The 27,882-nt window shown below is 41.0% G+C and overlaps 2 protein-coding genes across 2 annotated transcripts; both read left to right on the top strand.

Annotated features, from left to right (window-relative positions):
• Positions 1–6,417: 6,417 nt before the first annotated feature.
• Positions 6,418–12,173, top strand: gpa33a (glycoprotein A33 (transmembrane), paralog a). Its single transcript, XM_080497467.1, has 7 exons — positions 6,418–6,586; positions 7,827–7,993; positions 8,076–8,292; positions 8,877–9,041; positions 9,571–9,687; positions 9,806–9,932; positions 10,627–12,173. The coding sequence occupies exons 1-7, from the start codon at positions 6,535–6,537 to the stop codon at positions 11,012–11,014; spliced, it is 1,233 nt and encodes a 410-aa protein (XP_080353593.1). The 5' UTR covers positions 6,418–6,534; the 3' UTR covers positions 11,015–12,173.
• A 1,910-nt stretch (positions 12,174–14,083) lies between these two features.
• Positions 14,084–27,882, top strand: LOC308130207 (immunoglobulin-like domain-containing receptor 2). Its single transcript, XM_080496428.1, has 10 exons — positions 14,084–14,179; positions 16,831–17,211; positions 19,527–19,646; positions 22,649–22,705; positions 24,500–24,646; positions 24,763–24,930; positions 25,130–25,258; positions 25,613–25,958; positions 26,042–26,756; positions 27,796–27,882. Exons 1-10 carry the CDS (start codon positions 14,125–14,127, stop codon positions 27,829–27,831), a joined length of 2,154 nt encoding a protein of 717 aa, XP_080352554.1. The 5' UTR covers positions 14,084–14,124; the 3' UTR covers positions 27,832–27,882.

Genomic DNA, 27,882 nt, shown 5'->3' with positions numbered 1-27,882 from the left:
TAATATGTATGCTTGTTCTATTTTATGATCCTTGACTTCTAAAAGAACAGATAAGGGGAAACTTTTGCCCCAAGTTAAACATTTTCCCATGTCAACTTGAGAAACAATGACAGGAAGTGATCCCTGCAACGTAGGGCAAGGTAAATATCTTTAAGCACTTCATTAGAGTGAGAAAGAAGTTTTCTCAGAAATATGTCCGATTTGTTGCTCATTATTTCCTCTGCAGGATATATTCAGTAGAAGGATGTGAGTGGATTTTAGGAGGTTCAACAGCTTCTGTGTCTTCATGAATTCTCTAGTCTTACCTTTGCTTCATATCATTTTTATCAGTCGTTCTGCTGTGCCAGAGCAACTGCATCAAAATTTAATTTTGATGGAATGACAAATAAAGTCTGTTTTTATCCTTTCCTGTTTTATTTTGAGAGTTAAGCCTACCTCTGTCGCTGCACATCTGTCCTCCCTGTATGCTTTTCATCTTCTCCTCAACTGATTTCCCTCCCCAGTGTATAGATACCCTGTTCCCTTATGTGTCTGTTTCCAGATCATCCAGTAACTTTCTTAATTTGTCCTCGTGTTTCTTCATGTTTTGGACTTTCTCATGTTTGGACTTCAGCTCATCTTTGGATTACTGTTTCTTTTGATCACCCTCTGTGTACTTTTGCCTGTTTATAAAAAAAAACGGACTTTGATAATAAACTCCTTGAGCCTTTCTTGCTGCATGAGTTTGCTTTTGGGTTCTGCTGTGAATTGTGACAATAACAGAGCAAACAACACAGAGAGAGACGGATATTCACACCCAATTCAGCAGCAAATGAAACAAGTTTTATCCCCAACAAAGCCCATTCAAACACAATTAGAGGACACGAACCCGAGTAGGAGAATTCTCGCTGAAAATGCTGACCTTCCCTTTATTAGATCAGAAACCAAATTATGTGAAATTTGAATTTTGAGCAACAGGTTTTCCTGGATGCAACATAAATGTAACACAAAGTCACTGAAGTTGATCCTTCGGAATCTATGAATTCATTAATTCTAATACCGCCATCCATCCATTGGTTTAAGCTGAGGCTGAGCCCAGCTCGGTAAAAAGGCAGACTCCATCCTAATAAGGTCAACAGCCCACCAATTCACCCAGCCAGACATGTCTTCGATGCCTTTATATTCTGTAAGAAGATCAGATAAAGACCCACTCATACACAGGAAGAACATGCAAACGTCGCACACACGCCCTATAATTACAAATATTATATCATGAACTATCGTTAATATTATCAGTAATCGCCAGGGTCCTGTCTGGGCCAAGATGGAATTGAACGGTGTCTCAACAATTTCTCCCATTTCGTTACTAAGCTCTTCAATTCCTGTGAGTTCACATCCTCAGATCCTTAACCCTGTGCTAAAACATTCCCTTAAAATTTGGTTTCAATTTAGGAAACATTTTCACATTACTTATCTTTCCTCATTCTCTCCTTTATCAAATAATCACCTCTTTTTACCGTCCCAAATTGACTCTGCATTTCAAACTTGGCATAAATCTGGTCTGATTTTTTTAAGAGACCTTTTCTTCAAAGGGAATTTAATGTCATTCGAAACGTTACAGAGGAAATATAATATTCCTAAATCAAATTTTTTCAGATATCTCCAAGTCAGAAGTTTCAATAACAAACACCTTAAACACCCACAATCATTTAATGAAAGTGTAATGGATGAAATACTAGCACTACATCCTTACACAAAAGGCAATATTTCAAAAATTTACATCAAAATTCAGAATATTAACCCACCATCTTGGGCCAAAACTAAACTATCCTGGGAACGGGACCTAGGTACTGAAATCACAGAGAAGTCTTGGCAACTTAGCTTAGGACGGATTCACAGCTCTTCTATTTGTATTAGACACAGCCTAATTCAATTTAAAGTGTTGCACCGCCTACATTACTCAAATGAAAAACTTTCCAAGTTCTACCCTAATGTTAGCCCTGCATGTTTAAGATGTAAACTAGGTCTGGCTACTTTGGGACACATGTTCTGGAATTGTGAATCTTTAAAAAGTTTCTGGTCAAGAATTTTTGAGGTCATTTCTCAGTTGTGCAGGAAGAAAATTCCACCTTCCCCTTTTGTGTCAATTTTTGGGATTCTTCCCCCTGGAATCACTGTTTCTAAATTACAAGGGAAAGCACTTGCTTTTGCAACCTTAATAGCGAGAAGAACCATTCTTCTTCAGTGGAAATCTGACAAACCTCCATCATTTTAGTGCCTTTGTTTCTTGTTGTTTTAACCTCTTATGTTTTGTTTATTGTTTTAAACATCTTATTGTTTTTATTGTTTTAAATGTTTTTATTTTGCGACTTATATTCTTATTTATTAACAATGTACAGCACTTTGTTTCAGCTGTGGCTGCTGAAAAGCGCTGTATAAATAAAGTTGATTGATTGATTTAACAACTGGATAAAGGAAATGCTCTCTGTGCTGCAGCTGGAGAAGCTGAGATATAGCAGAGAAAACTGTCCGGAAAAATTTTGGGTGATCTGGTCTCCTTTTTTTGACTACGTTAAAAATCTGAGTCTAAACTGAAGCTAATGTTATTGTCTAAATGATTAAAGGAGTTACATTTATTTTCATTTAACTTTTTGTTCTTTTGTTTTGCTTTTTTTTCAAGATTGTTTGTATTAGCATTTTACTTTTCTTTTGTCTGTGCTGTTGTGTATTTGTGACATGGGAGGGAGGGTGGGTGAGGGGGAATGATGATGTGTGTGTTCGTACTTGTAAAATGAGAAATCTATAAATAAAGTTTAAAAAAAATATATATATATTATCAGTAATCAGCAACTGCAGCTTTCATTGTCCATCATGGCCGCTGGCAGCTACAAATTGTGTGCTCAAGTCTTTTTTCAATCTGATGAAAATCTGTTGACTTCACGCATGTGGTGCAAAAGCGGTTTAGCTGATTTCATGGGGGACTGCATCATGTTCTCCTCCTGTGAGGCGCGTGAGACACTGTGTTGGTTGGATGAATATACCTGATCTCCTCTTAGCTCCACATCTGGCACACAGCATGTGTCTGAAGAAATGAATACCCGTAAGGACCCTTCATTTCCTCAAGATAATGGGACTTTTCATGTTGACAGAGAAATAACAGGCAGTCAGCAGACACTGAACCGGTGAAAACGGTTTGTGAAAGACCCCTCACACTGCATCGCATGGTCTTCACAGCGATCTCAGGCACAAACACAAAGAAACAGATAATCCATCAGGGTCTAATATGTCAGGGAAAAAGAAGTCCTCTAATCCCTGTCAGTCTCTGTGGTTAGTCGTAGACTGTCACTCAGTGTTACATGAAACAGCAAACGGAGTCTGTTGTGAGTTCTGAAGCATCACATGTAGGTGAGGACGAAAACGAGAACACAAAAGACTGAAGTGGTCACAGTGTTCAGTGCAGGCGAAAATAAGTGGGGATACTCACAACCAATGTACGCACACACAAACACAACATTACATTGATGGAAATAACAAGAGCAAAAAAAATCCCTCATCATTTGTGTTCTGCACCATTTCTAAAGAGGATTCCGGCGGAAATCACTATCGAGAAAGGTGATTATTTTCCAGAGAAATGATTGCACATGAAGTCCAAAATGTCACGAAAATATCAAGCAACGATGCTGTGATTCCTCCACTACAATCAGCCACTAAGTGCCTGACTGCATAACGAACACACATAGCACAATTATCTTTCATTGTAATCTCCAGTCTCCTGCCTGTTAACTGGAGGGTCACGTAATGCCACATTGGACTCCTTGCACACCTGCAGACGGTTGCACAGAATTCCGTGCCGTACGCAATAATTGCACTGAGAGTTGTAATTTCATTGGAGAGATAAATAGTCAACTAGAATGTTGGGTGATGAGATTAATCTCATTCATGATGAGTGCTTCATCTAAGCCACCAGTGAGTGAAGACACAGAAAGCTGCTGCTTTCAGCGTCAGATTACTTTTTCTTTTTAATCTTTAAAGAATAGGTCAACTTTTTCCAATTAGCATACCCATAGAGTACTGTTGAAGGTGGTGAAAGTGCACATCACTTTATGGTGGCGATTGTGTCAATAACATCACTTTTCTCCCACATCAAAGTTCATTATATTTTGTACTACAGTACATTATGACTGGGACTGAGCCAGGAATAGTGGAAATAGTAAATATATGTCCATTACTTGTCATCAGAGTAAACCTCTGTACCTTGAGCATATTTCATTCAATAATTTGTGATCACAAACTGTATTTTGACTGGTATTTTAATTTTTTTTGGAGTGCTGCAGGTATGGCGTTGAAGTGACAGTGGAAAGTCAGAACACACATCTTCTGCATTGGTAGAACCCAATGTTTCTCCCTCTTGTTAAAACCCTTTTTGTAACTCCCTGGGTAGCAGTTAAATCTAATTATGACAAGATTTAATGAGAAAAATAATTTTTAAGTCAAAATTCCTGAGATTTATGGGAAGTTCTACCACTGTACTGAAAATCTTTAAAAGTGTGTTAGTTTGACTTTGAGTTTAAAAGTACATGATTCTGGGATCTACAAGTCTGTGAAGGCATCAATATATCAAGTTACTTTGCTCATCACGAACAGAAAATTGGAAGAAAAAAAAAAAAATTAAATTGAGAAATGTGTCTATCATAATATAAGAGAATGGATCATTTTACATGTGGCCTTTTTTCCCCTTTACCTGCCATAACACAAAACACAAAGTGCAGAATAGAACAATCCGACTAGTACATCAAACACAATTAATAGAAAACGGCCTTGAATAAAATGAATTGCTCGTCTAATAACAGGAAGAAAAGGTATTTAGAAAATGAACTTCAGTGGATGACGTGTTTTATTGCTGTTCATGTTAAAGCGTGAAAGCATGTCCATACAACAGCAAGAACAACAGCCTGGCCAATATTCCAAAGAATATTCCAAAGACACGCCTCAACGTGTTGCTGCGCAATCAAAAAGGTTACCTGACAAAAGAGGATATTCAAGGAGCCAACGTCAGTTAGGTACGTTGAACTTTGCTAAATATATATTCAGTCCTGGGATATGTATTGCCATTGAATTCATGGAAGTGGTTAAGACCCCTCACATCCCGAGAAGCCAGAGCACGATTTTCAATACACTCCACACAAAGACAGGCGGCACAAGAGACAGCCAGAGGAATACTGCATTATGCTTGCTTGTCATATTTAATTAACTGGATCATGCACCTTTCAGTGCTGATGTTTTTGTTTGTTGTTTCACAAATTGCAGCCACTTGTCTTGCTGCATTATACATTTAAACAAAAGACTAAATTGGATTCATTGAAAGAAGAAGTAATACTCGGGAATAAAAGAAAAAAAAAAGCTTTTAACTAGGAAAAGTGAACACAAATAAAAATATTTCACAAACTTGTTCCATCTCACTAATTTAAACAAAATTAAAACTAATTTAAACTGAGTTTTCAGTCAGCTGGGTGAAAGGTCAACATCACATTTCACATAAGCATTAATGATCACAGCAGGGATTGATTCCGCCGCTGACTCTCAGTTTGGCCACATCATGCATGTAAGTGTCCACAAGAAAGGCCAAACAAAGTGAGGAGGAAGAGGAGTGTGGTTTCATGAGCTCTGGTGCAAACAGAGGAAATACATCTCTGACTGGTCATACGTCGGCTCCTCAACAGGGTCAGAAAACCACACTTTGTTATGGTTTAAAACATCTCATGTTGCAAATTATTCTCATTGAAGTCATTTTTACAATAAAGTTGGAAACCATCATCAGGCAGAAGAATGTGGATCCTGTGAAGTTCAGGGGAGGCTCAAACATGGTTAATTTGTGAATTGTCTTTAAAAAAAAACAAAAAGAAGAAGAAGAAGAAGAAAAAGAAAGTGTAGTTGATATTTGTGACTGTGTGTGTGTGTAGGCCCGCGCCTCTAGGCCACATCCACAGTCAAACCAGTCTGACCGGAATCAAAAGGCTTTTCTTTTAACTGGCGGCGCTTGCAAGTTTTTTTCTGCTCCTACCTGAAGTCTGTCAAACGTTTGGTTTACTCCTTTACCCCCCTCTTGTTTCCCTCTTACAAATAAAATTAAGAAATTGTGCGAAATTAATTATTCTCCTGCTGTGTGTTTGTGATCAAAAAAGACAAAGCTCAAGCGAAAGAAAAAAAAAGAAGTATGTTTTAAAGGAATAGATTTACTGTTTAAGACATAGCAACGAAAGTCTACAAGAGTAGATTCATTGAGTTGCTCTTCCTGGAAAAAAAAAAAAAAAAAGCAGGTTAAGACAAGTCCGGTGGGCGGAACAAAAATGTTACCTGCCAAGGGTGGCGGGGATTGGCGGAGAGAGCTGTCAATCAGCGCGTGACAGCGGACCCACCCACCGGGCTCATCACCGGGTTTCGACTCAAATGTTCACCGGGCGGCTCACCTTTTTTTTTTTTTTGGAAATACTCTGATAGAAAACAGCCGGAGCCACAAGAGTCCGTGAGTTTCATTTATAAAATAGAAAAAGAAACATGTTCACGATGGAGAGGAGGATGCCAGTCACCTTGACGCTGCTGTGTGCGGGTGAGTAATTTAATTCTCTCGTTGTGTTTCGTCTCTGCGCCCTGCGGAGCTCAGCTGCCACACCTGTTTACGCAGCTTCAGGTTCACCTTTGCATAAAGAGCAGGCCTGAAAAGGGCCTCCTCTCGCTGGTGATCCGTCTTGTCAGCTCACCTTCGAGTTGTTAATCGTCTAATTTCACACTGAAAGAATGTTATTTCAAAGACGAACATTGCTTTATATAAGGACTGTGCTTCGTCACTGACGCAGTGAAGGACGTTGTGGTTTGCGTTGAAATGTGCGTCTTCCGTGATTGTTACCCACACGGAGAAACTATTTAAAATGTTTTGTGATCAGGCTGTGTGATTGTGATTGTGGGGGTGGGATGTTACTCTTTAATATTTAGATTGGTAAGTATTAACTTTCTGTTCAGTTAGTTTAGGTATCTTTGTTTCATTAATTGGTTAAGTTCTACTCTGTTCTACTCTTAACATGGATCCTCAAATGAACAGACAGCCAGTGGATTGAGGCTAAGGTGTGTGCAATGGGCTCATGTTTAAATTTTTCCAGTTAAAAGACATTCTGCTAAGGCTTAAAAAGTCCACCCAGCTCTTAATATCTAGACAGTGGAGCAGTGGCTTGGTACTACAACAGTCATAGTTCTTGAGTCCCCCCCCCCCCCCTCCAATAATGAAAATAACAATAAATACATTTTTAAAAAGCCTCACGATCCTTCTGACTTTTTGGGTTTTAAGCAGGAGGTGTCAGAAAAGTTACCACAGGGATAACTGGCTTGTGGCGGCCAGGCGTTCATAGCAACGTCGCTTTTTGATCCTTCGATGGCGGCTCTTCCTATCATTGTGAAGCAGAATTCACCAAGCGTAGGATTGTTCACCCACTAATGGGGAACGTGAGCTGGGTTTAGACCGTCGTGAGACAGGTTGGTTTTACCCTACTGATGATGTGTTGTTGCAATAGTAATTAAGTCTCGTGAAAGATAAAAGATAAGTAGATAAATAAATACAGGCAGACCAGTGTTGAATTGTGCAAAGAAACTGTCGATACAAGGCAACTGGCCATTCCGCAGCTGGACAGCCTGAGGGAAGAAGCTCTTCTTGATCCTCTCTATGTTTTGTCTTCAGGCAGCCGTAACGACGCCCTGACAGCAGCACAGAGAACAGTCTATGCATCTATTTTCTGAATGAATGATAGGTGACCTCTTTTTATACAGTCCTGACTATTTTATTCTCCTTCAATGTCCAGTGTTGACGGGGGTCGGTGCCCTCAATGTGGTTATCCCTCAACAAGAATATGAGTTTGCCAGGGGGGACAACATCACGCTGCCCTGCACCTTCACATCCAAATTCAACCCGCCACCACAGGTCCTTATCACATGGTCGCTTGAGGGGATACAGGCTGGTGCTAAAGAGGTCAGTATCTCTTCAATTTCTAAATAAGGGGCACATTTCCATCTTTCAGTCTTCCTCTAATGCTGCCATTTTCCACCAACAGACCGTGATCCTCACCTACTACCATCTTTCAAAAATAACCGACATCAAACAGATCTATGAAGGTCGTGTTTCATTGGACGTTGACGTCGCAAAGGGAAGAGCCAACCTGAACCTGCAGTCCATCACGCTGGCAGACAACAAGAGGTTTGAGTGCCGAGTCCAGATCCCGCAGGACGACGAAGGAACGCCGTACGACACTGCACGTTTGATCGTTCTTGGTAATAAGTGGTTCAAACCCTTTAAAGAAATATGATGTTTATAAAGACCGGGATGATGTTTACGTCTTCACATAAGTTTGACAGTGAACGTTGAAAAGAAATGAGTCGTTATCATTTTAGAACACCAGTGTCTTTCAGTTACTGATTTCTTTAACTCTCTCGTAAAAAAAATAAAAAAATATTTTTAATTTCTACTTTCATATTCTGAAAATTATTGCATTTTTGAACCTAAAGTCTTGCAAGCAAATGTAAGCACAACCATTACAACTCACTCTATTAAGTTACATTTGTATGATCTCAAGTTTAACGCCGTCATCTCTCCACACTTTACATTAAAATATCTAGAAAAACGAGCAAACTCAACCCTCTACATTTGTACATTATTTTCATGAATGAGTTGTTTTTTCCTCTCACGGCTCAAATATTTAAGTAAAGACTTTAGTTAACATGCTTTTATCCTCGGTATGAACGGCTGCATGTATCAGCAGTGTGATTGACGTGTTTTCCATGCGTAAAGAAGATTGTATTTAAAACGTTCGCCGGCTGAGAAATGCATCACGGGTTGTCTTATTTACACTTTGTAGTGGCTCCGTCGACGCCCGTCTGTAACATTCAGGGCAAAGCGGAGTACGGCCAGAACATCAACTTGACCTGCCACTCGGAGGAAGGTTCCCCACCTCCGGAATATACCTGGGAAAGTTTTGACGTGCGAAACCAGCCCCGTCGTCAATTCCCTGGAGTCTCGCCCAGTAAGTACCACTGACTTTATTTATTTATTTTTTTAATCGTTAATTGATTATTCACCAAGCGTGGCTTTCATCTGGGTCACAAATTGATTAATTTCTTTTCTTATGTTTTCCAAAAGTGCTCAATATCACAATTCTTTTGTCACTGTCCCTATTTATTTATTTTTTTAATAATGTAACATTCACAGAAGTGAAAATCATGATGCCATGATGTGGAGACGTAACTTTTAATATTGGTGATATTTTGAAAAAGTCAATATTCTGTAGATTTGGAGGAAAATTCCTTGGATGAAAATCTACATTTGGACTTTACAACATTATAGCACCAAATTTGTGTGTAAACTACCTTACACAATCTGTTTATTTTCTATTTCTGCATCAATGCTTCGTTCTTGAAGACTCTCTTAAAAGGCCTCTTTAAAATCCTACTTGATTATTTTCAGTGTACTTTAGGACTTGCAGAAAATGAAATGACTAATGCCTGTAATAATACATGTGGACAGTTCATGTGGATTCCCAACTGTTTTTTCAGGGGGAGCCATTAGGCCTCTATTAAATATCTCCAGAGAAACGTCGGGATTCTTCGTGTGCACCTCAAAGAACAAGATCCGGTCTGCCACCTGCAACTTCACCCTCTCGGTTATGCCACGTAAATAAAAACACAGAAATAAAATTTTTCAACTTTAAAAACACTTTTTTTTTTTTACAGAAACTTATATGGATCCTTCTTTTGTTCTCTCTCGACTCGTGTTTTTTCAATCCTGCAGGGTCCATGAACATTGGTTCCACTGCAGGAATCATAGCTGGAGTTGTCGCCGCTCTAATTGCGGTCGTCGTCATCGTTTATTGTTGCTGCTGTCGAAAGAAGAAGGAAGACAAGGAATATGCCATGGGGTGATTATCTTGCAAACCACACACTTACTGTAAGGTTGACTGAGCTGGTCATATCAGACCTTTACTTTATAGGAAGAAGAGCTGCGTGCTGTCCACTAGTACCCTGACGGAAACGTTTTTTTTTTTTTCTCGTACAGTTCATTGTTGTCAAAGGAGAATTTGAAAAAGCAGAATTAATTAGGGATGCTTAACTTGCATAAATGGGACTGATAGCCACAAGTGTCTTTTTTAACAGAAGTTCTGATGAGAACCTCTTGACGCAGAAAGTCAAAGTTTTAACTTTTAGTTTAGTTTTACAGCCGTTTGATTAAACTATGTTATTCAAAGACACCGAATTCTACCAAATGAGAATATGAATCATCAAGTATCCTGGAGGTCATGTTACTCCATTTTAATAAAAAGGGATTTTTTTCAATTTCAGAGCCATTTACAAAGCTCAAAATCTAAGAGTTTAAAACGCAAGAAAGTAAAATTTTTCATACACTTGGTATTCAAATGTGTATTCAGCATTTTAATGCAACTGAAATATACCCAGACACACAGCGGTTGATGAGCGCGGGGCTCGAAACTGCATCCAAAGTGTCTCAGTCCACCACATCTATGAGTAAATCGTGTCTGCCTGTCGCGTATTTGGCGGAATGAATGCCGAGTGCTTCATAAAGTTCTCGCCGTCTATCGTGTGTTGAATTTCCAGAGTTCGTCAGGACGAGTACCACGACAAAGAAGCGGACGTAAACGGCGAGAACCGCCGGCCTGAGAGGGCGGAGAGCACACAGGACTACGAGAACTCGGAGGCGAGGGGCGCCAGCGACCGGCGCGACGAGTACGAGGACAAAAGCGAGCGCGACTACGACCGCGGCCGCGACCGCGACTACGAGGACCGCGGGCGCGGGTACGACGACCGCCGCAGCGACTACGATGACCGCGGCCGCGACTACGACGACCGCCGTAGCGACTACACCGACCGGCGTAGCGACTACGACGATCGCGCCAGTGACTACGACAACCGCCGCGAGCGCTACGATGACGACCGCCGCTATGAAGATGAGCGGCGCTACAATGACCGCAGAGATCAGGATTAGGCACGACTGAAAACCTGATCGCACGTCCAGTTATGCCGACGTTGACTCAAACGCCACCTAGTGCCTATATTTTTAAAAAAAGATTGCGATGTTATAATATATTTTCCCAATCAACTAAAATGCCCCTTCAATTAGGATTCTAAAAAGTTTCTTTTACAGGTAAATAGTTTTAAGTTTAACACGGCAGGAATCCTCGTGGGTCGTTAAAGTGAAAAGTAACGTACAGAATACTTCTTCATAAAACGGTGCCCAGGGTAAGTTCGCGTGCAAAAGCCGTTGTAAAGTTAGATTATTTGGCACATTTGGCTCCGCACACCAGCTGTTTAATTTGCACTTGAGTCGTCTGAGCTGAAATGCTCAGACTCATAAAGAACAATTTCCAGATTCCATTTTTCTACCTTTTTAATAAATTGGGGATTGCTGTCATATGAAAAAAAAAAAAAAGAAGAAGAACTTTACTGTGTAACCAGATTTCCTTGCTACATAAAAACAGGAAGTCGTGTGACCACATTTACTTCTGTAACTATAATTTGCCTGTAAACTGGTTTGGTCACATTCTCCCGTGACTCGCGTTCAAACACAAACTCAGTCAAAACAATGCAGCCGTTTTGATCGCTGAAGTTCTGAAATGAGCCGAGGAGCTCATAAATTGTTTCAGCTTCAGTTTTGTTTTTTTTTGTTTTTTTTTAAGAGTTTGTTTTGTCTCAATTTGTACTTTATTTGTTTTCTGTTTCCAAGTTTTCTCCACTTTTTTCACTAAAATGAATTTGCTTATAGACTTGCATCGTGTCTACTATTGTATATAGATGAAACTAGACCAGCTTCAATGGGGTTTTTAATTGCATCGTTCCATTTTAAAATCAGAACTTCTCATTCTTTCATCTTAACAATGTTAACACTGATATCCAACTTGTAATTTTTGTGTTTTGTTTCAATTTCTAAAAAATGTTTAACCTTTGTCTTTTAACATTTTAAGTCTCATTTGACCTTTTTGACCTTCAAACATGTTTTCTTGTATTCAATTATTACAGAAATGGGCTGTTTGTGTATTATTATTTTCACACATTTGTGGGCTTGGATTTGCGATTATCAGAACTGTTTGTGCTTGTGAGAGATGCTGAAACAATGTCTTAAACTGAAATAAAAACTTTGAGTAACATGGGTTTGATTCCTTGAACAATCACATTAACAGATAAAGAAATAAAGATAACAAAGGTCTGTAGCTCGTGAACACTAGATGGCGATACAGGGATGGAAACCAGTTGGCTGATTCCCCTACGACTGCACTGAACCTGGTACCAGTCTGCCAGTACAATTCCGAGTTAAAGCTGCATTATCATACAATTTTAAGCAAATGTGTATTCTTTATATTGGGAATACACAATATAAATATTGGGAATAAATATCTTATTTATTTTACATTCTGCATAATCGTCAGATTCTCCACTAACAACCAGACAAGGATTCAGTTGATGAAGCTGAAAGCCTATATAAGTTACTCAATTACATTTACACACATACAGAGATCTGGGTAAATAAATGCAAGAACTAAAGAAATATAATTGCTCTGATTTTGTTTATTAATTTGTATTATACGAGCTAAAACAATTCAAAATGTCAGTCAGCCGGCGGCTGACTTTTTCAACTGATCGCCAGCAGGTGGCAGCAGAGCTCTGTCATTTTACTGCTGGGGTTTGATAATTATGGACAGGTAAGGTTCAATACAGAACCACTCGCCGTGTACGTGCTGCCACCTAGTGGACGTGGCTGGTCATGGCGCACCCTTGTGTGAACTGAGGAAAAATGTTAACAACTTTAAAGTGTTGATGACTGATATATGGGGGTCAAAACAGAGAGTCTTAATTTTGGAGTGTTGAGCTCAATTAAGTTTATCATTGTGCTTTTTTTTATGTTTGAAATATTCGCATCTGGGGACTAATATGGGATTAATAAATAGTTCAGTTCAATCCATCTCTAATGCCCCACTTTTTGATTCAGAAATTCAATTTATAGCGCACGTCCTTATACACATATTATCTTTTTAGTTCGTAATTTGCTTCTTACGTGTTGTGATACTCGGGCTGGCAGAAGCTCACCTGCTTCCTTTTGCCCTTGTTTTAGACTTTATTTGGCCTCCAGCCTTCCTTCCCTACATCTCCACCACCGCCCATTGTCTGTGGATGCAGAGCTCTGCGAGCCAGTCTGCAGCATCAAGTCACGTCACCAGTAGCGGATGGGAGGACGTCAAGCATGTCAAAATAAGACCATTCACAAAAAATCTGCAAACAATCTATTGGCAGTGGAAGCAACAGGGACAATGTCTGGCTGTATTATGTTTTGTAGTCACCAGACAGCCACTGATTTGTTGACTAAAAGACGACAGACTGATAATGACCGATTTTATTTGTTCAAGGTTTGAAACACACAAACCAGATTTCATTGAAATTTTCTTAAAAAAAAAATAAAAAATTCAGCATTAATGCTCCATAAAAAGCAAAGACGAGTATCAGAAGAGTGAATATATAGATGTAAGTTTGAATTCAAAAATCACCAATCGTTTTAATGCTAATTATTGTGGGAGAACTTTGAATAGTTGAATCCTTCCAAATCGCGTGCCACACAATTACCCTTCAAAATGCTGTTCAAAACATTTACTTGCACAAACTTTGCTTTGTTATTTATGTTATACAATTTGAAAGATGCGTGTGCTTTGGTTAAAATAATTCCCGCTTGTACATGGATAAAAATATTTAAAATAGATCAAAATGGAGTGGTTTTTATGTAGTTTGTGTTTTGAGAATCAAAATTAGAACATCCTTCAACTTTGTTTTAAAATATATCATGACAATTAATCAATTATATTTATTATTGAAATTACGTATCAACCTTTTAAATTTGACCTACAATGCGATACAGCGACGCCTGAGCTCTTATTTTGAAAGGTCGTATCCGGAGGCAGTTACTTTATACTCCGGTGAACTTGACTGCTGGTTCAGGCGTCCCGGCGCCTCCGTCCCGTTATGTGTCCGTTAAACCGTCCGACGGAGATGAAGCGAAAGAGAAAAGCAGACGACGTTCACCAGAAAACACCTTTAAAACTCGTCTGCAGCATGTTGACGGTGTTTTGGAGCCAGAAATGGTGGATTTTCACGGTTTGCGTAGCAGGTAGGTGGAACAGGTTGTTGTTGACTTCAGGTTCGAGTTTAGAATAACGGAAATGTTCCTGCTGATCTGGTCCACCTTATTTATCAAGTTCTAACCTGTTCCTTCACACTTGATGGTTAATCGCTCTCTTTTTTAAATGTGCTAGTTGATGTTTAACTTGCTTCTTTTTTTTTCCTGCTTTGTGCCCGGTGGGCTGACAGATTGGATTTAGTCATGTGTGAATAATCCCACCAGAAGCTTTGGGGGAGTTTGGGATTAGGATGTGTAATTTCAGACAAATTTAACTGGATCTCAGAGTAAAAGGAGTTTTTCCCTCCTGGTTTAGTTTTGAGAGTCAAAATACAACACGAGTAGTTTGAGTCACTTGTTCTTTATAATCAAATTTGAGTCCAAATATATGTGTATAGTATACGTCTGTATAATTCTACAACATTCCACATCCATTGATACAATATGATTTATTAATCATATCACTGAATGATTTACTGTCTCATAATAAATCTATAAATGTGTATAGACTCAATTCTATAAAAAAGTTTGAAAACTGTAAACAAGTACAAAAAATATTTAAGGCTTCTTTGTTAACTATATTAAAACTGCTAGATCCACCCTCCTCTACAAGATTTGTTAATTTGTTTGAAAACTGGGAAATCTTTTCTGCAGTAACAACATTCCAGGTGTTGTTCTTGTGTAATTCTCAATGAAACGTGTCATAAATCTAAATTAGAATTAAGAATTAACGCATTTCTCCAACATTTCAAGCACTTTTGTCAGCATTTATATGTGAAAACAATATACATGCTTGTGGGTCGGTTTGGTTATATACAATATATTCCCAGATCTCTGTGTAAATTAACAATGGATGTTTTCCTAACAGACTTCACTCCCGTCACTGTACAGCCAACATCCAAAACAAGGATCCGTCCTTCGCTCCCTCCTCCACTTTCAATTTCTCCTGCAAAAACTAATAAACCCAGAATCACTGCACACAGCCTGTGATCCCAGGAAGACCAACCCTGAGGGGCTTTTTTTGTTGTTGTTGTTTTTTTTAGCTCCACTTCTTGAAAGTCTGAGTAACGATCACCATGAGGGATTTCTGTTTTAGTGGGCTTGGTTTGAAACAATACTGCAAAATCGAAGACTTTTTATAGTGAACCGACGAAGGACTGAGAAAATAACAATGCAATGAAAACATTCAAGTAAAGTAAAAGCATAAAACTGATTTTCAACAATGTGTGTGGTCAAGCGTCTATAAAATGCAGGTACATTAACACTTAAACAGACCTGAATCAGCAAACACTGTTAGTGTATTTCAGTTTACACTAACGTCGTTATGAGAATATGAGGATTACACCATGAATCATAGAGGTGAGATTAGAAAATGTTTAATCTCTCAAATCCAACTCGACGGCTCAAATGTAAAATAGTTCTTGACTTCTCTGAGGAGTCTGTTGTTGGTTCATTCATCGTCAATTAGATAAGATGATTCTAAAAAAAAAAAAAATAGAAATGTAATTGTGTGTCTACAAATAGAGCAAATGTAAGCATGGCATTATGTTCACTGTAGCTTGTTGGTATTTTAATGAAGTCATGCTGACATAGCTGTGGAGGATCCTCACCTCACCCCGGGGGCGAGGAGAGACAGCTCAGTCACACCTTCCGTTGCTTGGCCCGGACCGCGGCAGATGTTGGTGGGTGTGTTCAGTTTTTCAACACGGTCATTCCTTAGCAGTGCGTTGCTCCTGAGCTCCCGCTCATCATGTGACCAAGAGTCCCGCAGCCCTCGGGAGCTCCAAAACAAGTTGAGGTCAAGTCGAGCTCCACAGCCGGACTTCAGCGTGCAGCTCAAAGAGTCTGACCTTCATTGGTCTTCTCAAATGGAATAATGTTAATTTTCATATCTGCTGGCAGGAAAAATTAATAATATGTTCTGGGATTCTGAATTGTTGGATGTTCTATGAATTACAGAAAGAGTTTCGATGCGAAATGTTGGGAACACGTTGGTTATTCACAACATGAATTAATCCAGACGACACATGTGGATCTTTACAGCTCAGAATTAAGTTTTCTTTTTTTTCTTTTGAGCATTCTTTTAGCAGTACAATGGCTTAAGGTGAAATAAGTTCACTTCTGGCCTGTGGGTGGAGGTACTCATTAGAGGCTTTCACATCAGTCTGGAAGTTTTATAAATGTTCTCACTGCCTACTGATACATGTACAATTACTTACAGTGTTGTTACAGTGTGAGGCTTTGCATTTGTTTCTCCCTCAGGCTGATCTCCTGCCTCGCTGTTGTAGCTGTAGTTGTCGTAACTCACGGCCATTAAAAAGTATTTGTGATGCGGTATTTTAAAGCCTTTAAACGGCTTGATAGCAATGACCTATAGCTGGTTAGTCATCAGCCCAGTATGATCAATAGTCGCTGTTCATTGCGTGCTTCTGATGTTTGAAACACTCTATTCCAGGAAAAAAAAAAAAATACCAACTTACATTCAGACCCATGGAGATATGAATGTCTTTACAGTGTGCAAGTTACCCTCATTCCGACATACTGCCTCGGTATCATTGTCTCGAGTCATCGATCGTGTTCTTGACACCAAATCAATCACTTTAACGTCTATAATAATGCTTCGTTTTTGTCTCCCGGCGCAGGTGTCTTCCCTCCGTCTTGCTCTGCTATCCACGTGTTTGTGAGAGACGAGAAGAGGTTCGCCGTGCTGTTCCAGCCGGTGGTCCTGCCGTGCCAGTACAACAGCGTGTCCACACAAACCGCCGTGGTGCAGTGGGTGTACAAGTCCTACTGCCGGGACCGCACGCGGGACTCCTTCAGCTTCCCCGACGGAGGCCTCGGCGGCGGCGGCGGGATGACCGGTGGCGGCGGCGGATCCGGCGGGAGCTACGAGACGGGAATGACCGCGAGTTACCTGGACTGCTCCGACAGCGGCAGGACGGTCCGGACCGTGGCCGCCATCTCCGGTTCGTCGGTCACGCTGTCGGAGTACTACAAGAACAGAGACATCTCCATCATCAACAGTAAGACCTGCTGCCCACCCCCCCACACACACACACACACCCCCGGTTGCGTTTCTCCTCCGATTTCTTCAAATGGCTTTTTATCACATCAGGCCAACACATACTTTCGGGGGTTACAGGCTGAATCGGAGCTTCAAGCAGAACTCTGGCTCACCTGCTTACAGTTAGTAGCTGGACAAACATAAAAGCGCAGTGTCGGAGGCATGTGAGGTCTGAAGCAGTTCATTTTTTTGTATCAAATGTGGAAAAACTTTTTTTTTTTTTTTAAACATCTCCATAACTCACTGATCCACGTTTTCATTTCTGCTTCCAAATGTGCCATATTTTTTATCGAGACACTGCATCGAGTCACCTTAACCCACATATTCTTTATTGTTTGTTGAAATAGTCAGGTGTACATACACAGACTAAACGCAGACTAGTGGTTTATGACTGTAATTTAGTTTAACGTTATTTAACGTTTATATCGGTTAGAGTTTACAAAACAAGTACACGGTTGAGTATCCACGCCAAAAAGCTTATTTTTGCTCTAAAACTCCCTCTCTTCTGTGCTCACATGACTTTACTGTACTCCCCTCATGTCTCTCAAGGATCAAGTAGAGGACACTACTGTTCCTACATATATTGATGTGTGTGTGCGGTAGTTGCATGTATGTGTGTGTGTGTGGGTGCGTGTGCATGGTTAAATAGAAAGAGGTAGTCTTGTTTGCCGGCTTCAGATTCATGGAGCTCTAACTCTTTGCCAAAGAATCAACCTTCTCTTCACACGCCAGCGCCGCAGACAAAAGCCACGGTTTTCATGCTGTCCTCTCATTCATCCTGACCTCTCACTCCTTCCCTCTGATGTTCCTCAGTGTCCCACTTTTAGGTCCCCCCCCCCCATCTCTGCACATCCCACCATCCAACCACTCATTCTTCCTCTATAAGACTGTGTTTGAATTGTGTTTTTTTTTTTTACTGCATCTGGACTTGAAGCAGGTCAGTGTGGTGTTGCAAGTGTACACAAAGATGAAAGTTTTGACCGTGTTGCCTTTGGAGACGCCCAGTCATCCATACTCATGTAATCCTATTCGGGATCATGTGGAGTTTTGAGTCGGCGCCCAGCATGCCGCTGGTCAGAGGTTGTCCTGCTCGTCACGTGGCTGAAAAACAATTAAACCAAATGCGGGTACAAGACGCAATCTGCGGAAATTTGGCCAACATCAAAAATGAGCAGAGGAGAGTTTAATTAAGAAAACAGAGACGACGTGTGCGATGCATGAATAGAGGTGTCACTTTGGTGAACGTGAGCCGTTTGAGCCTGGATCTCCTCCTCATGGAGCGAACAGGAAAAGGAAGTGAATTATACAAACCCACTTCCCGTCGGCTGTATTTCTATGCCTGACCCTCCTGCGGCCCGGCATTGTCTTGCGTGTTTTAATCTGGTACCAAGCTACTTTTAAACTATAGTACTACATTCACGTGGAATGCAATCCATCGGGAACGTTCTAGCTTATAGCCCAAAAATAAGAAAATAAATCATGAAATGCATGTTTTTTGAAGAGACTGACAAAGTTGAATCAACTGGGTTTACATGACAACTAACTGCACAGTTACCAAAACTCATTAATTGAGAAAACAGTTTGAAACCAGTGGATCAAGGTCAGATCAAATCTTCTTTATTCCAATGTCTTTATCGGTGTGATTTTTTTAAAGGTCATGTTTAAGAACATGGGTAGCCTACACTGATGATTTATCGTCGCTCTGTTGTACAACTTTGGGAGGTAGTTTAACTTTCTGGGAGTCGGGCCTTATATTGAGGGTTGCTGTACTCCCAGAATGAAAGCAAATCTTTACAGCGATGCTCTGGGATTTCTGATTAACCACAAGTCTATTTTCTAAACTTGCCCCTGAAAAATACCTCAAAATTGTGTTCTTCTGTAAAATGGATAAGTCTGACTGGATAAGATAAGAAATCACTCCCTTCTCACCCCGAGACAGTCCCCAGTTGGACTGAGTCTTTCTATGTAGTAGTTGCCCAATTAGAGGTTTACTGTCATTTTTAACACTCGAATTTTTTTTTTTTTGTCCCTGGTCCATAGATGTTCAGGACGGAGTGCCTATGCTTGATAGAATAGGACATTTTGTATTTAGAATAGATACCGACTGGATGTATAGATATAAACATAATAATGTATAGATGCACCATTTATATGTTTTGAAAGAAGTTCCATAAATATTAATCAAACGTTTGTCGTCTTCTTTCTTTCACAGCAGCTGGACACATGTCAGCTTTGGCCTCTCGTATGAAATTTCTTCCTGTTTGTGTCACGCAGAGGCAGACCTGCGTATAGGAGAGGTGCAGTGGGGAGACAGCGGCGTGTACATCTGCAAAGTGGTTATATCTGATGATCTGGAGGGACAGAGTGAAGCCTCAGTGGAGCTCCTGGTTCTTGGTAAGCCGTCACAACTTTCCTCAATGTTTGAAGTCAAGATACTCCGCAATGGGAGGTCAGACAACCTGGCACCTTTCATTTATTTGGGTGTTTTTTTTTTCTTTCTATAATTGGATTAACCTGATAGAAACAGCGGTGCGACTGACCCTGGATGTCCCACCAAACACACAGCCAAAGACTGAAAAGCAGGTCTGACTAATGCTTTGTGTTTACTTAATCTTAAACACAAAGACACACGTCATTTACTGTAAATTACATTTCCTTACAAGCCGTCATTATGTAAGCAGGTCGTTAATCATGGCCAACGTCACAGTACCGTCTCATTAAGAGCTGATTTATAATGAGCAGTGGTACATTGTGGAAAAGTTCTGCCTAATCGGTGTCCATGGCGACTCCAGGCGCCGTATGTGACGATACCCGAACAAGGTTTTGACACACCGTCGCTGATGAATAACTTGTTTGACATTTGTTTGTATGTGTTTCATTTAAAACGCATCAGTGATGTGGTGACGGTCTGCTTACCTTCAGCTCCAAATGTCACTGCAGAAACTGCTGAGAGGCTATGTTGGCGCTTTGTGGCTGAACTTTTGTCTGGCTGGCCGTTGGAGACTTATGTGTGCGCGTGCGCACACACACACACACACTGAGGAACTGAGCAATTAGCTTTTACAGTGTGAGTAGAATGAGTTCCGTTGCTGCCTCTGTTGGATGGGATTATGCTCCAGGCAGTCGTCCAGATTCTGCTGCATTGTTTTATTTTTCTTTACTGTATTTAACTTTCAATGAGAAACCCTAACGCACCGTGCATTTCCTGGTCTGAGTGTAGCTAATATGGCATGTGAGGCACTTGTCGTGTTTCCATAACAACAGTTGGGGCCGTGGCAAATGGCTCTGGGGGTCTTTTGTCTTTTTCGCAAACGGTTTCGCAAGCAAAGAGGACAGGGAAGATTTAATGATGTGGAGGAGGGACGACCAAGCACAGTGATACAATAGATGGAGGGTGATGCAGTGTGAGGCACTCGACTCGAGGAACTGTGAGAAAGAATCCCGCATTTTTGCAGTGCCGTGCATTGCTCAGGAGCTCTGTGTTGCATGGCACAAAACCTGAAAAATGACTCAAATGTACACAAGAAGAGGAATCTGCCAAGCAGAGTGCTTTTAATTCATATACGACCTATTGTCATCCACGGTTATATTCCCTGGGAGCTTTCTTCAAACGCTTCAAGAAAAGTTTGGGTTTTGCATGTTTCTGCAAACAGTTTCTGGTTTACCATGAACAGAACATTGTCGATCTTTTGCAATGATCCAAATGATAGTTTTAGAACCTTTTATGTAGAATAGTCTTTGTTCCCATATTCAAAGCAGAGACAGCCCAGGCTGAGTGACAACATGACATTTTCTGGACTGGAGATTTTATGCTTTATATCTGCCCAAGCACATATAAAAGTATTAATTTTAATATTACACAGAATGTTTACACTGTTGTGTAGATGTGCTCACTTGCTTTGTCTGGAACGTGGCCTTGGCTGTGTTTTTACGGTAGGTCTGCGTCAGGATCGACGACCTATTCCCTAAAATGTGTGTGTGTGTGTGTGTGTGTGTGTGTGTGTGTGTGTGTGTGTGTGTGTGTGTGTGTGTGTGTGTGTGTGTGTGTGTGTGTGTGTGTGTGGGAGTAGTTCGCTTGGTGTATGTGGCGGTGTGCAAACATCCCTCACGTGGATCCCCATGCTGTGTCAGCATATTTGACAGTAAATCTCTGTGACTCACCAGGTAGATGAAATCTCACAAGTGAGCTCCCTTCAGCTGCTTGAGCTTGAGATAGACAAAGCTACAGATAAGCAAAAAAATTTTTTTAATTATAGCTCCTGTCTGAAATGACCATAAAACATCTGTTTATGGAGAGTCCAGTGTAGTTAATGGAGGGATAGAGCCACAGAAGATAAAACTGGTTTCTTTCTGTTCCCATATGCAGAAAAGAACAAGTTTAGCCTCCGAGAAAGACATTGAGGTATGTGCTCTGTCAGCCACAGTCAGGGCAACACCATCTATCGTTTCTCCAGCACCACCCTTCTCTTTTCAGCAATCACAGAATCAGTGAAACAGCCATATCTCACAGTCTTCTTCTGGCCTTTTCAACTTTTCGCCGTGCTCTACAAAGCTTGTTCATGTGGACAAATGCACCCAAATCAAGCACGGTTATGCACATTTCTTTGCACTTGCTTCTTACACACCAACCCCTTATCTGTCCACTATGTTTGTGTTTCTTCCAGTGCGTTCACCTCCCTAAAGCTGCGTTAAAAGACAGATTCAAGAGACAAAGGCAAAACTCTTATGAGACACAAAAACATCTGTTCTTCATTCATTTTATTTCTGTTGATTGTGAGTGCTATTTGTTAGGCTTGGGATTGTGGTTACTGTTATTTATTTTTCTATAGAAATATTTGATTTAGTCATAAAACACATTTAAAATAAAAAAAAATGCATGAACTTAGATTCAGTCGACCGGGCATCTGGCAGTTGACATATAAAGCAGCTTTAACACAAATAAAGTGTAATTATTCAGCAAAACAATGCAAATAACATTATAAAAACACTTTTACGCATCACTTTTGTCATCAGTAAAATTTGCTCAAAGAAATGCAGGATCACTGAACAGGAATCAGAGGAACAGGTTGAAGCAGGTTTTGTTGGCCCTGAAAGTTCTTCTCGCCTGTAATATTTTCCTGGTGAGATGAAGAATCTGCTCATCTGTTGCTCTGATATGGAGACTCTCTGGAAGGAGCCCAGAATGTCCTACCATGCATGCTTCTCTTGACCTCTTGATCTTTTTTATCTATCTTTCTCTGTTATTTGCTCAGCGAGTGTCTTAATTCTCTCTCAATGCATGCCGCAGCACCAATAACGCCCTTTCAATCAATCATTTCATTTTATATCGACTCCATTCCCTCTCCTCTCCTCTCCTCTCCTCTCCTCTCCTCTCCTCTCCTCTCCTCTCCCTGCAGGTTTCTCAGGTGTGCCAGAAGATCTCCTACCAGACTTTGATTTGAGGATTATGCCAGGTAGGGGCATAATGTACTTTCACCTTCACCTGCTTGCCTGTTTTCTTTCATTCATACTAACCTTACTGTCCTGTCCTGTCCTGTCCTGGCTGTATGCAGCAGTTTGGTTGCTGCTAGAGGCTTACATCTATGTTGTTTGAGTATACTGTTAAATTTTGAGGTGACTCTTTTTTTAGCACTTCTATTAGCAGGTGATTGAGCTTAGAAGACACTTTACTGTAACAGAGCTGTTACAGTAAAGTGTCTTCTAAGTTCAATCAGTTTTGTGTTTTTTTTACCCGACAGACTGGTACACACCCATCAAATAATGAGCTGGTCGTTTCTCCCACGAGAAACAGTCATTATGGTCATTATAGTTATTTATGGTTGTGGTCAACGTGTCATATCACACCATTTCAACACGAACCACGAAAAAGACAGCTGTCAACAGGGAGGTAGCTTTATTTATATCACGTCAAAGTCTTTGTGTGGATTTTTGGAAGTAACTTCTTTAATGGCTTGGGATGATTCACTCCTAAATGATTGAGTTTATCTCTGGTGTTCCTGGTGCAATAGTAACAGTTGTTATTCACAACGCCCATAATAATCTGTGTGTGTGTGTGTGTGTGTGTGTGTGTGTGTGTGTGTGTGTGTGTGTGTGTGTGTGTGTGTGTGTGTGTGTGTGTAAGAAGTTCTTGGTTGCACACAGGATCACATTACAGGCTATTTTGTTGTCACAGCCAGATCTACAGTGTCTCTTACGCAGTGTAATCTGCCCCTTTTCCTTCCTGTACAAGAACAGATATCCTGCATGTGTGTGTCTCTGTATGTGTGTGTGTTTTATCTGTGTGTGTCTGAGGGTAAGTTTTGCCCTTGGTTTTACATTGTTTAAAATTTCCTTATCTGCCCCCTCCTTCCCTTTCCTTTGTTTTGTCCCCATAGACAGATGTATTGTCTCTTTCACCACGTTGTTGGAGCAATATGTGTTACAAATCTTATCTCGTTATTCGTCATATGCTATTCAAGGTTTCTCTCAGTCAGATATGTCAGGTTCCGTGAAGAAATGCTACGTCCTTAGAATAGAAGAAAATGACATTGAGACTATATCTGAAGGCGTGGTTCACTTAACCAGCTTTTTTCAACACATCCAGTGTTGGATGTTTGCAATTTGTCTTTGTGTTCTGTTCATCCAAAAATCCTGTTTCTGAAGGATATATGTCCCATTGGAATTTAAATCTCTTTTTAGCTCACACTTGTTTATAAAATGTTACCTCTTATTTCCTGTGATGGTATAATGGCAGTTTATAGAGGCAAACCGTCAGTCAGGGATAGACTTCTTGTATTTGCTCTGCTAAGCAGTAAATCCGAAATAGTCACGAAAACCGATTCAAGTGTTTTTTATTTGTTTGTTTTTCTTGCTTATTTTTTCCTATTTTCTTTGGTGGGACTCCACAGAGTTGACACACTATTATGTATTAGATAATTATCATCATATACCATAAGACTTAACATTCTGTGGGATTTACGCTATAACGAACCTTGTAATCATCCGAGTTATTTAAGGGCAATTTAAAGTCACTAATTAACTATAACTGCGTGGGAGGACACCGGCAGAAAATCCATACACATACATGGAAACATGCCGACTCTACACAAAAAGATTCCCTATGAAGTGAGAATGCTAACTGCCACTCCACTAAGTGAGTGAAATTTCAGTTTAACTGCATGGAGATCAAATCAAACTGCAATTGTGATGAATGGTGTGAGTTTTAATTTACATGTCGGACTCTGTTGTCTTTTTGTGTATTTCTGCAGAGTGGGTGTTTGTCGTGGCGGTGGTGCTCGGCAGTGTTTTATTCCTGCTGCTGGTTGGAGTTTGCTGGTGTCAGTGTTGTCCTCACTCCTGCTGCTGCTATGTTAGCTGCTGGTGCTGCCCCGACACATGCTGCTGCCCCCGACATTGTAAGTTTACACATCATGTCAGCGGCACAAAAGATTGAGCTCCAACAGAGTGTTACAGTTTTGTTTTTTTCCTTTTTCCTAAAGTAGAAATTAAACTGTTGCTTCTTTTTTTTTAGTGTATGAAGCTGGAAAGGGAATAAAAACGGGCACTTCCACCCCTCAGACACCTGCCTACCCTCCCTACTTTGTCACTGGTGTCCCCAGCATGGTCCCTATTGCCCCTCCGTCTCTGGTGGATAAGATGTCCTCTGTCCCACCCTCCGACGGCAGCCTTCTAACTGCAGGTGGGTTTTTTTTTTGCTGTCAATAGTTTTACCTTTATTAACCGACCTTATCAGAGGAGAGTAAAACAATGGGCCTCTTGCAGATCAATGAATGTATTTAATGTTTAAGTACTGTTGTTATATTTGCAAAAACGCCTGTGCGGTAAATCCAATAAACACGGAAGTTCTCCTTGGTGATGAGTCAAGTGTGTATCTCCAGTGCCAATGCAAGCTGTAGGGCTTCCCTACCGCGTGCCCTCACCTCAGGATCAGGACTCTCTCAGGGTGCTACAGTATGTAGAGAAACAACTGGCTCACTTCAACCCCAGCAGGTCCACCAGCCACCAGTGTAAGATTCCTCACCTCCCTCCGTGGCTTTCCTCTACTCCCTGAAGCATGCTGGTGATGACGCTGTCTCCACTTTGGTCGCGGCTTCTCGGCTTTTTATCCTCTTGTCTTGGCATGCCACTCTGCTCTCCAACTCTCTGCCTTCTGAATCTGAATACTTCTATAGTTTGGATGTCATAATATAGTAGCAGGTAATTATATCTAAACACCTGAAAGACCATGTTTTAGTCCGACGCTTTGTGTGGTTTCTTCTTTTCTTTTTGTATTCAGTATTTTGATTTGGAAGGAAACATTTCTTGTCATCTAGTTTCAAGCACTGAATCACGTTACTGATCACTTCTTTGGACTTTTTCAGCTTGTAGCATGTCTGAGCTGAGTTCCCTCCACGATGGAGAAACTGGCTTCCGTCAGACATACCGAAACGTCCAGAAGAAAGCCCTGCCGGCCATCCCTGATCAGCACAGTCAGCCTGAACCACAGCAACACCGGGAAAACCGCAGCCCCGAGCCGCAGCGTTACCATGGCAGTCCGCCATCACCCCGCCGTCACCGCGAGGAGCCTGACTCAGATCCTCGCCGCTGCCAGGACGAACCTCTTCCTCCACGCCGACACAGTGATGACCCTCCGCCCTCTTCCCAGCCGCGCAGGCCCGGCCGGAATCAGAGGCAGCAGAACCACAGTGACGAGGAAACCCACAGCAGGTACCTACATTTCTAGATACGCAAACACGGCACATTTAGAGACACAAGGTCGACACGCTCTATGATCCTGTGTTGTGTTGCAGGTGGAACCCTCGATCAGAACATCTGCATAGGAAGACGTATCGCAACGCAGAACGAACGGGCTCCCTGGACGAGCTGGAGGAGTTTGCTGCATATTACAAGCAGAAGAGGGGGAGAGGAGCAGAGAGGAGAGAAGACGATAGGGGAGAATACGAGATGGAGCTTCAGGATTTCAGCCGATACCCTTCCTACCGCAACGGTCCTCCGCAGCATTACCACAGTCACGAAAATGACAGCAGTGACCATGAAGAGCAATCCAGACGGAGCAAAAACAAAGCACACAACATAAGCCCAATTCCCTCCCCCACAAAGAGGAGGGGCACCTGGGACAACGATCGTAATCCCCCCCCTCCTCCCGCCGTTGGTCCACCATCAACCTCTTCTCAAGAGAAAGACTACGATGCCACGTTCCTGAACAGTCTGCTGGATCGTAAGGCGAAGTTGCGAGGGTTTAGCCAAGGCAAGAGTGGAGGTCGAGGTGAGGAAGACTCGGACACGCCCTCTAAAGGCAGCTCCAAAAAGAGCAGCGGGGAGTCAAGTCGACACTGCAGCCACTCTCCGAGCAACAGACCGGAGGTCGACTCACCGCTCCATCACTCAGACACAGAGCGAAACAGAACTGACAGGCCTTCTCCCCGGCCGCTCGCGGTCAACACCCGACCTGCTCATTCCCTCAGCAGTCGCAGGGACGACCCCAGAGACAAGTCCCGGAAAGTGGTGAGTATCACTACTACCTCAACCTGAAATTCCTTTATACCTTTCAAGGAGGCCTTAATAGCCACAAATTGAGCCGAGTTTCTTTATCAACTTTTCCTGGAACAGTTTGAACAAAGAACGTGTCGAACAGTTGAACTATAAATCTAAAAACTTCATTGGGATGAAAAAAAATTATTTTATTTTAAACTACAGACAAAAGGTAAGAACATTTGTATCCCTCTCCTGCACCAGTACTTCTTGGCCATAAATGTTATACAATTGGATGGCGTCATTAGTTTACTACTAAAGGATGCCACGTTTGTATATTTAATTTGATTTAAGTTGCTAAACGTCTTATTTTAACAATCATCTTTTAAAAGTACCAGTTAAACTGAAAATATTTGAAAATTATAGTTTTTGGAATGAAGAAATATGTTAGGAAACTCAAATTTAATTTCCTTGCAATTTCTGCTGTATTTACATGCTCTCGTAAAGAGCTTTAATTAGGCTTATATTGTTATTTGGTTGTCTGTATCTTTGCTGTTTACAGAATTATGTGAGAAAAAGATGCATAAAGCCTCCTTTGAATGTGTTGTTCTAATAAATAGAGAATACCTAACTTATATATTTTAATGTGGTCTTTATGGTGTATGAAATTTTGGATAAAAGGGTTTTATAGGTCGACAGTAAGTCTTGTTGTTGTACTTTTAACAGGTCAGGTTCAGAAGCTACCACAGTGAAAACTAGGTAGAATACTCTGTTTTGTATCCTACTACCTCCTGTAACCATCATAACTTATTGTCTCCCCACTGACAAACCTGGGCCAAAATGGGCTTCAACATTAAAGACCTTCTCTACAAAGTAAACAGTGAACTCACGGTCAGATCTGCCATTTAATTTAAACATTAAAAGGTTGAAATACAGTTTTGTCCCAGGTTCCACTTCACCACGATAACCCTGTTTGCCTAATGTCTGCTGTCGCCCGACAGTCTCACTCTGCTGAACAAGCAAATTTTTTGTTGTTGTTTTTTTTAAACATCCTCTCCTTTTTCCTTCACAGGGAACTCTTCTCAGCCGAGATTCACTCATCGTGTGATGGACTTCTAGTAACAGAGACTAAAATCTTTGTGTGGACAGTTCTGACATG

The sequence above is a fragment of the Blennius ocellaris genome, assembly GCF_963422515.1.
Source record: "Blennius ocellaris genome assembly, chromosome: 1".
Classification (NCBI taxonomy): Eukaryota; Metazoa; Chordata; class Actinopteri; order Blenniiformes; family Blenniidae; genus Blennius; species Blennius ocellaris.
Note: the sequence above shows the minus strand (reverse complement) of the source record. Positions and strands in the feature narration are given on the sequence as shown.

Coding starts and splice junctions, on each gene's coding strand:
- gpa33a (XM_080497467.1), top strand. CDS start 6,535: ATGTTCACGATGGAGAGGAGGATGCCAGTCACCTTGACGCTGCTGTGT. Junction 7,994..8,075: donor TACAGGCTGGTGCTAAAGAG/GTCAGTATCTCT, acceptor TTCCACCAACAG/ACCGTGATCCTCACCTACTA. Junction 9,688..9,805: donor CACCCTCTCGGTTATGCCAC/GTAAATAAAAAC, acceptor TCAATCCTGCAG/GGTCCATGAACATTGGTTCC.
- LOC308130207 (XM_080496428.1), top strand. CDS start 14,125: ATGTTGACGGTGTTTTGGAGCCAGAAATGGTGGATTTTCACGGTTTGC. Junction 17,212..19,526: donor AGACATCTCCATCATCAACA/GTAAGACCTGCT, acceptor TGTGTCACGCAG/AGGCAGACCTGCGTATAGGA. Junction 25,959..26,041: donor GACGAGGAAACCCACAGCAG/GTACCTACATTT, acceptor GTTGTGTTGCAG/GTGGAACCCTCGATCAGAAC.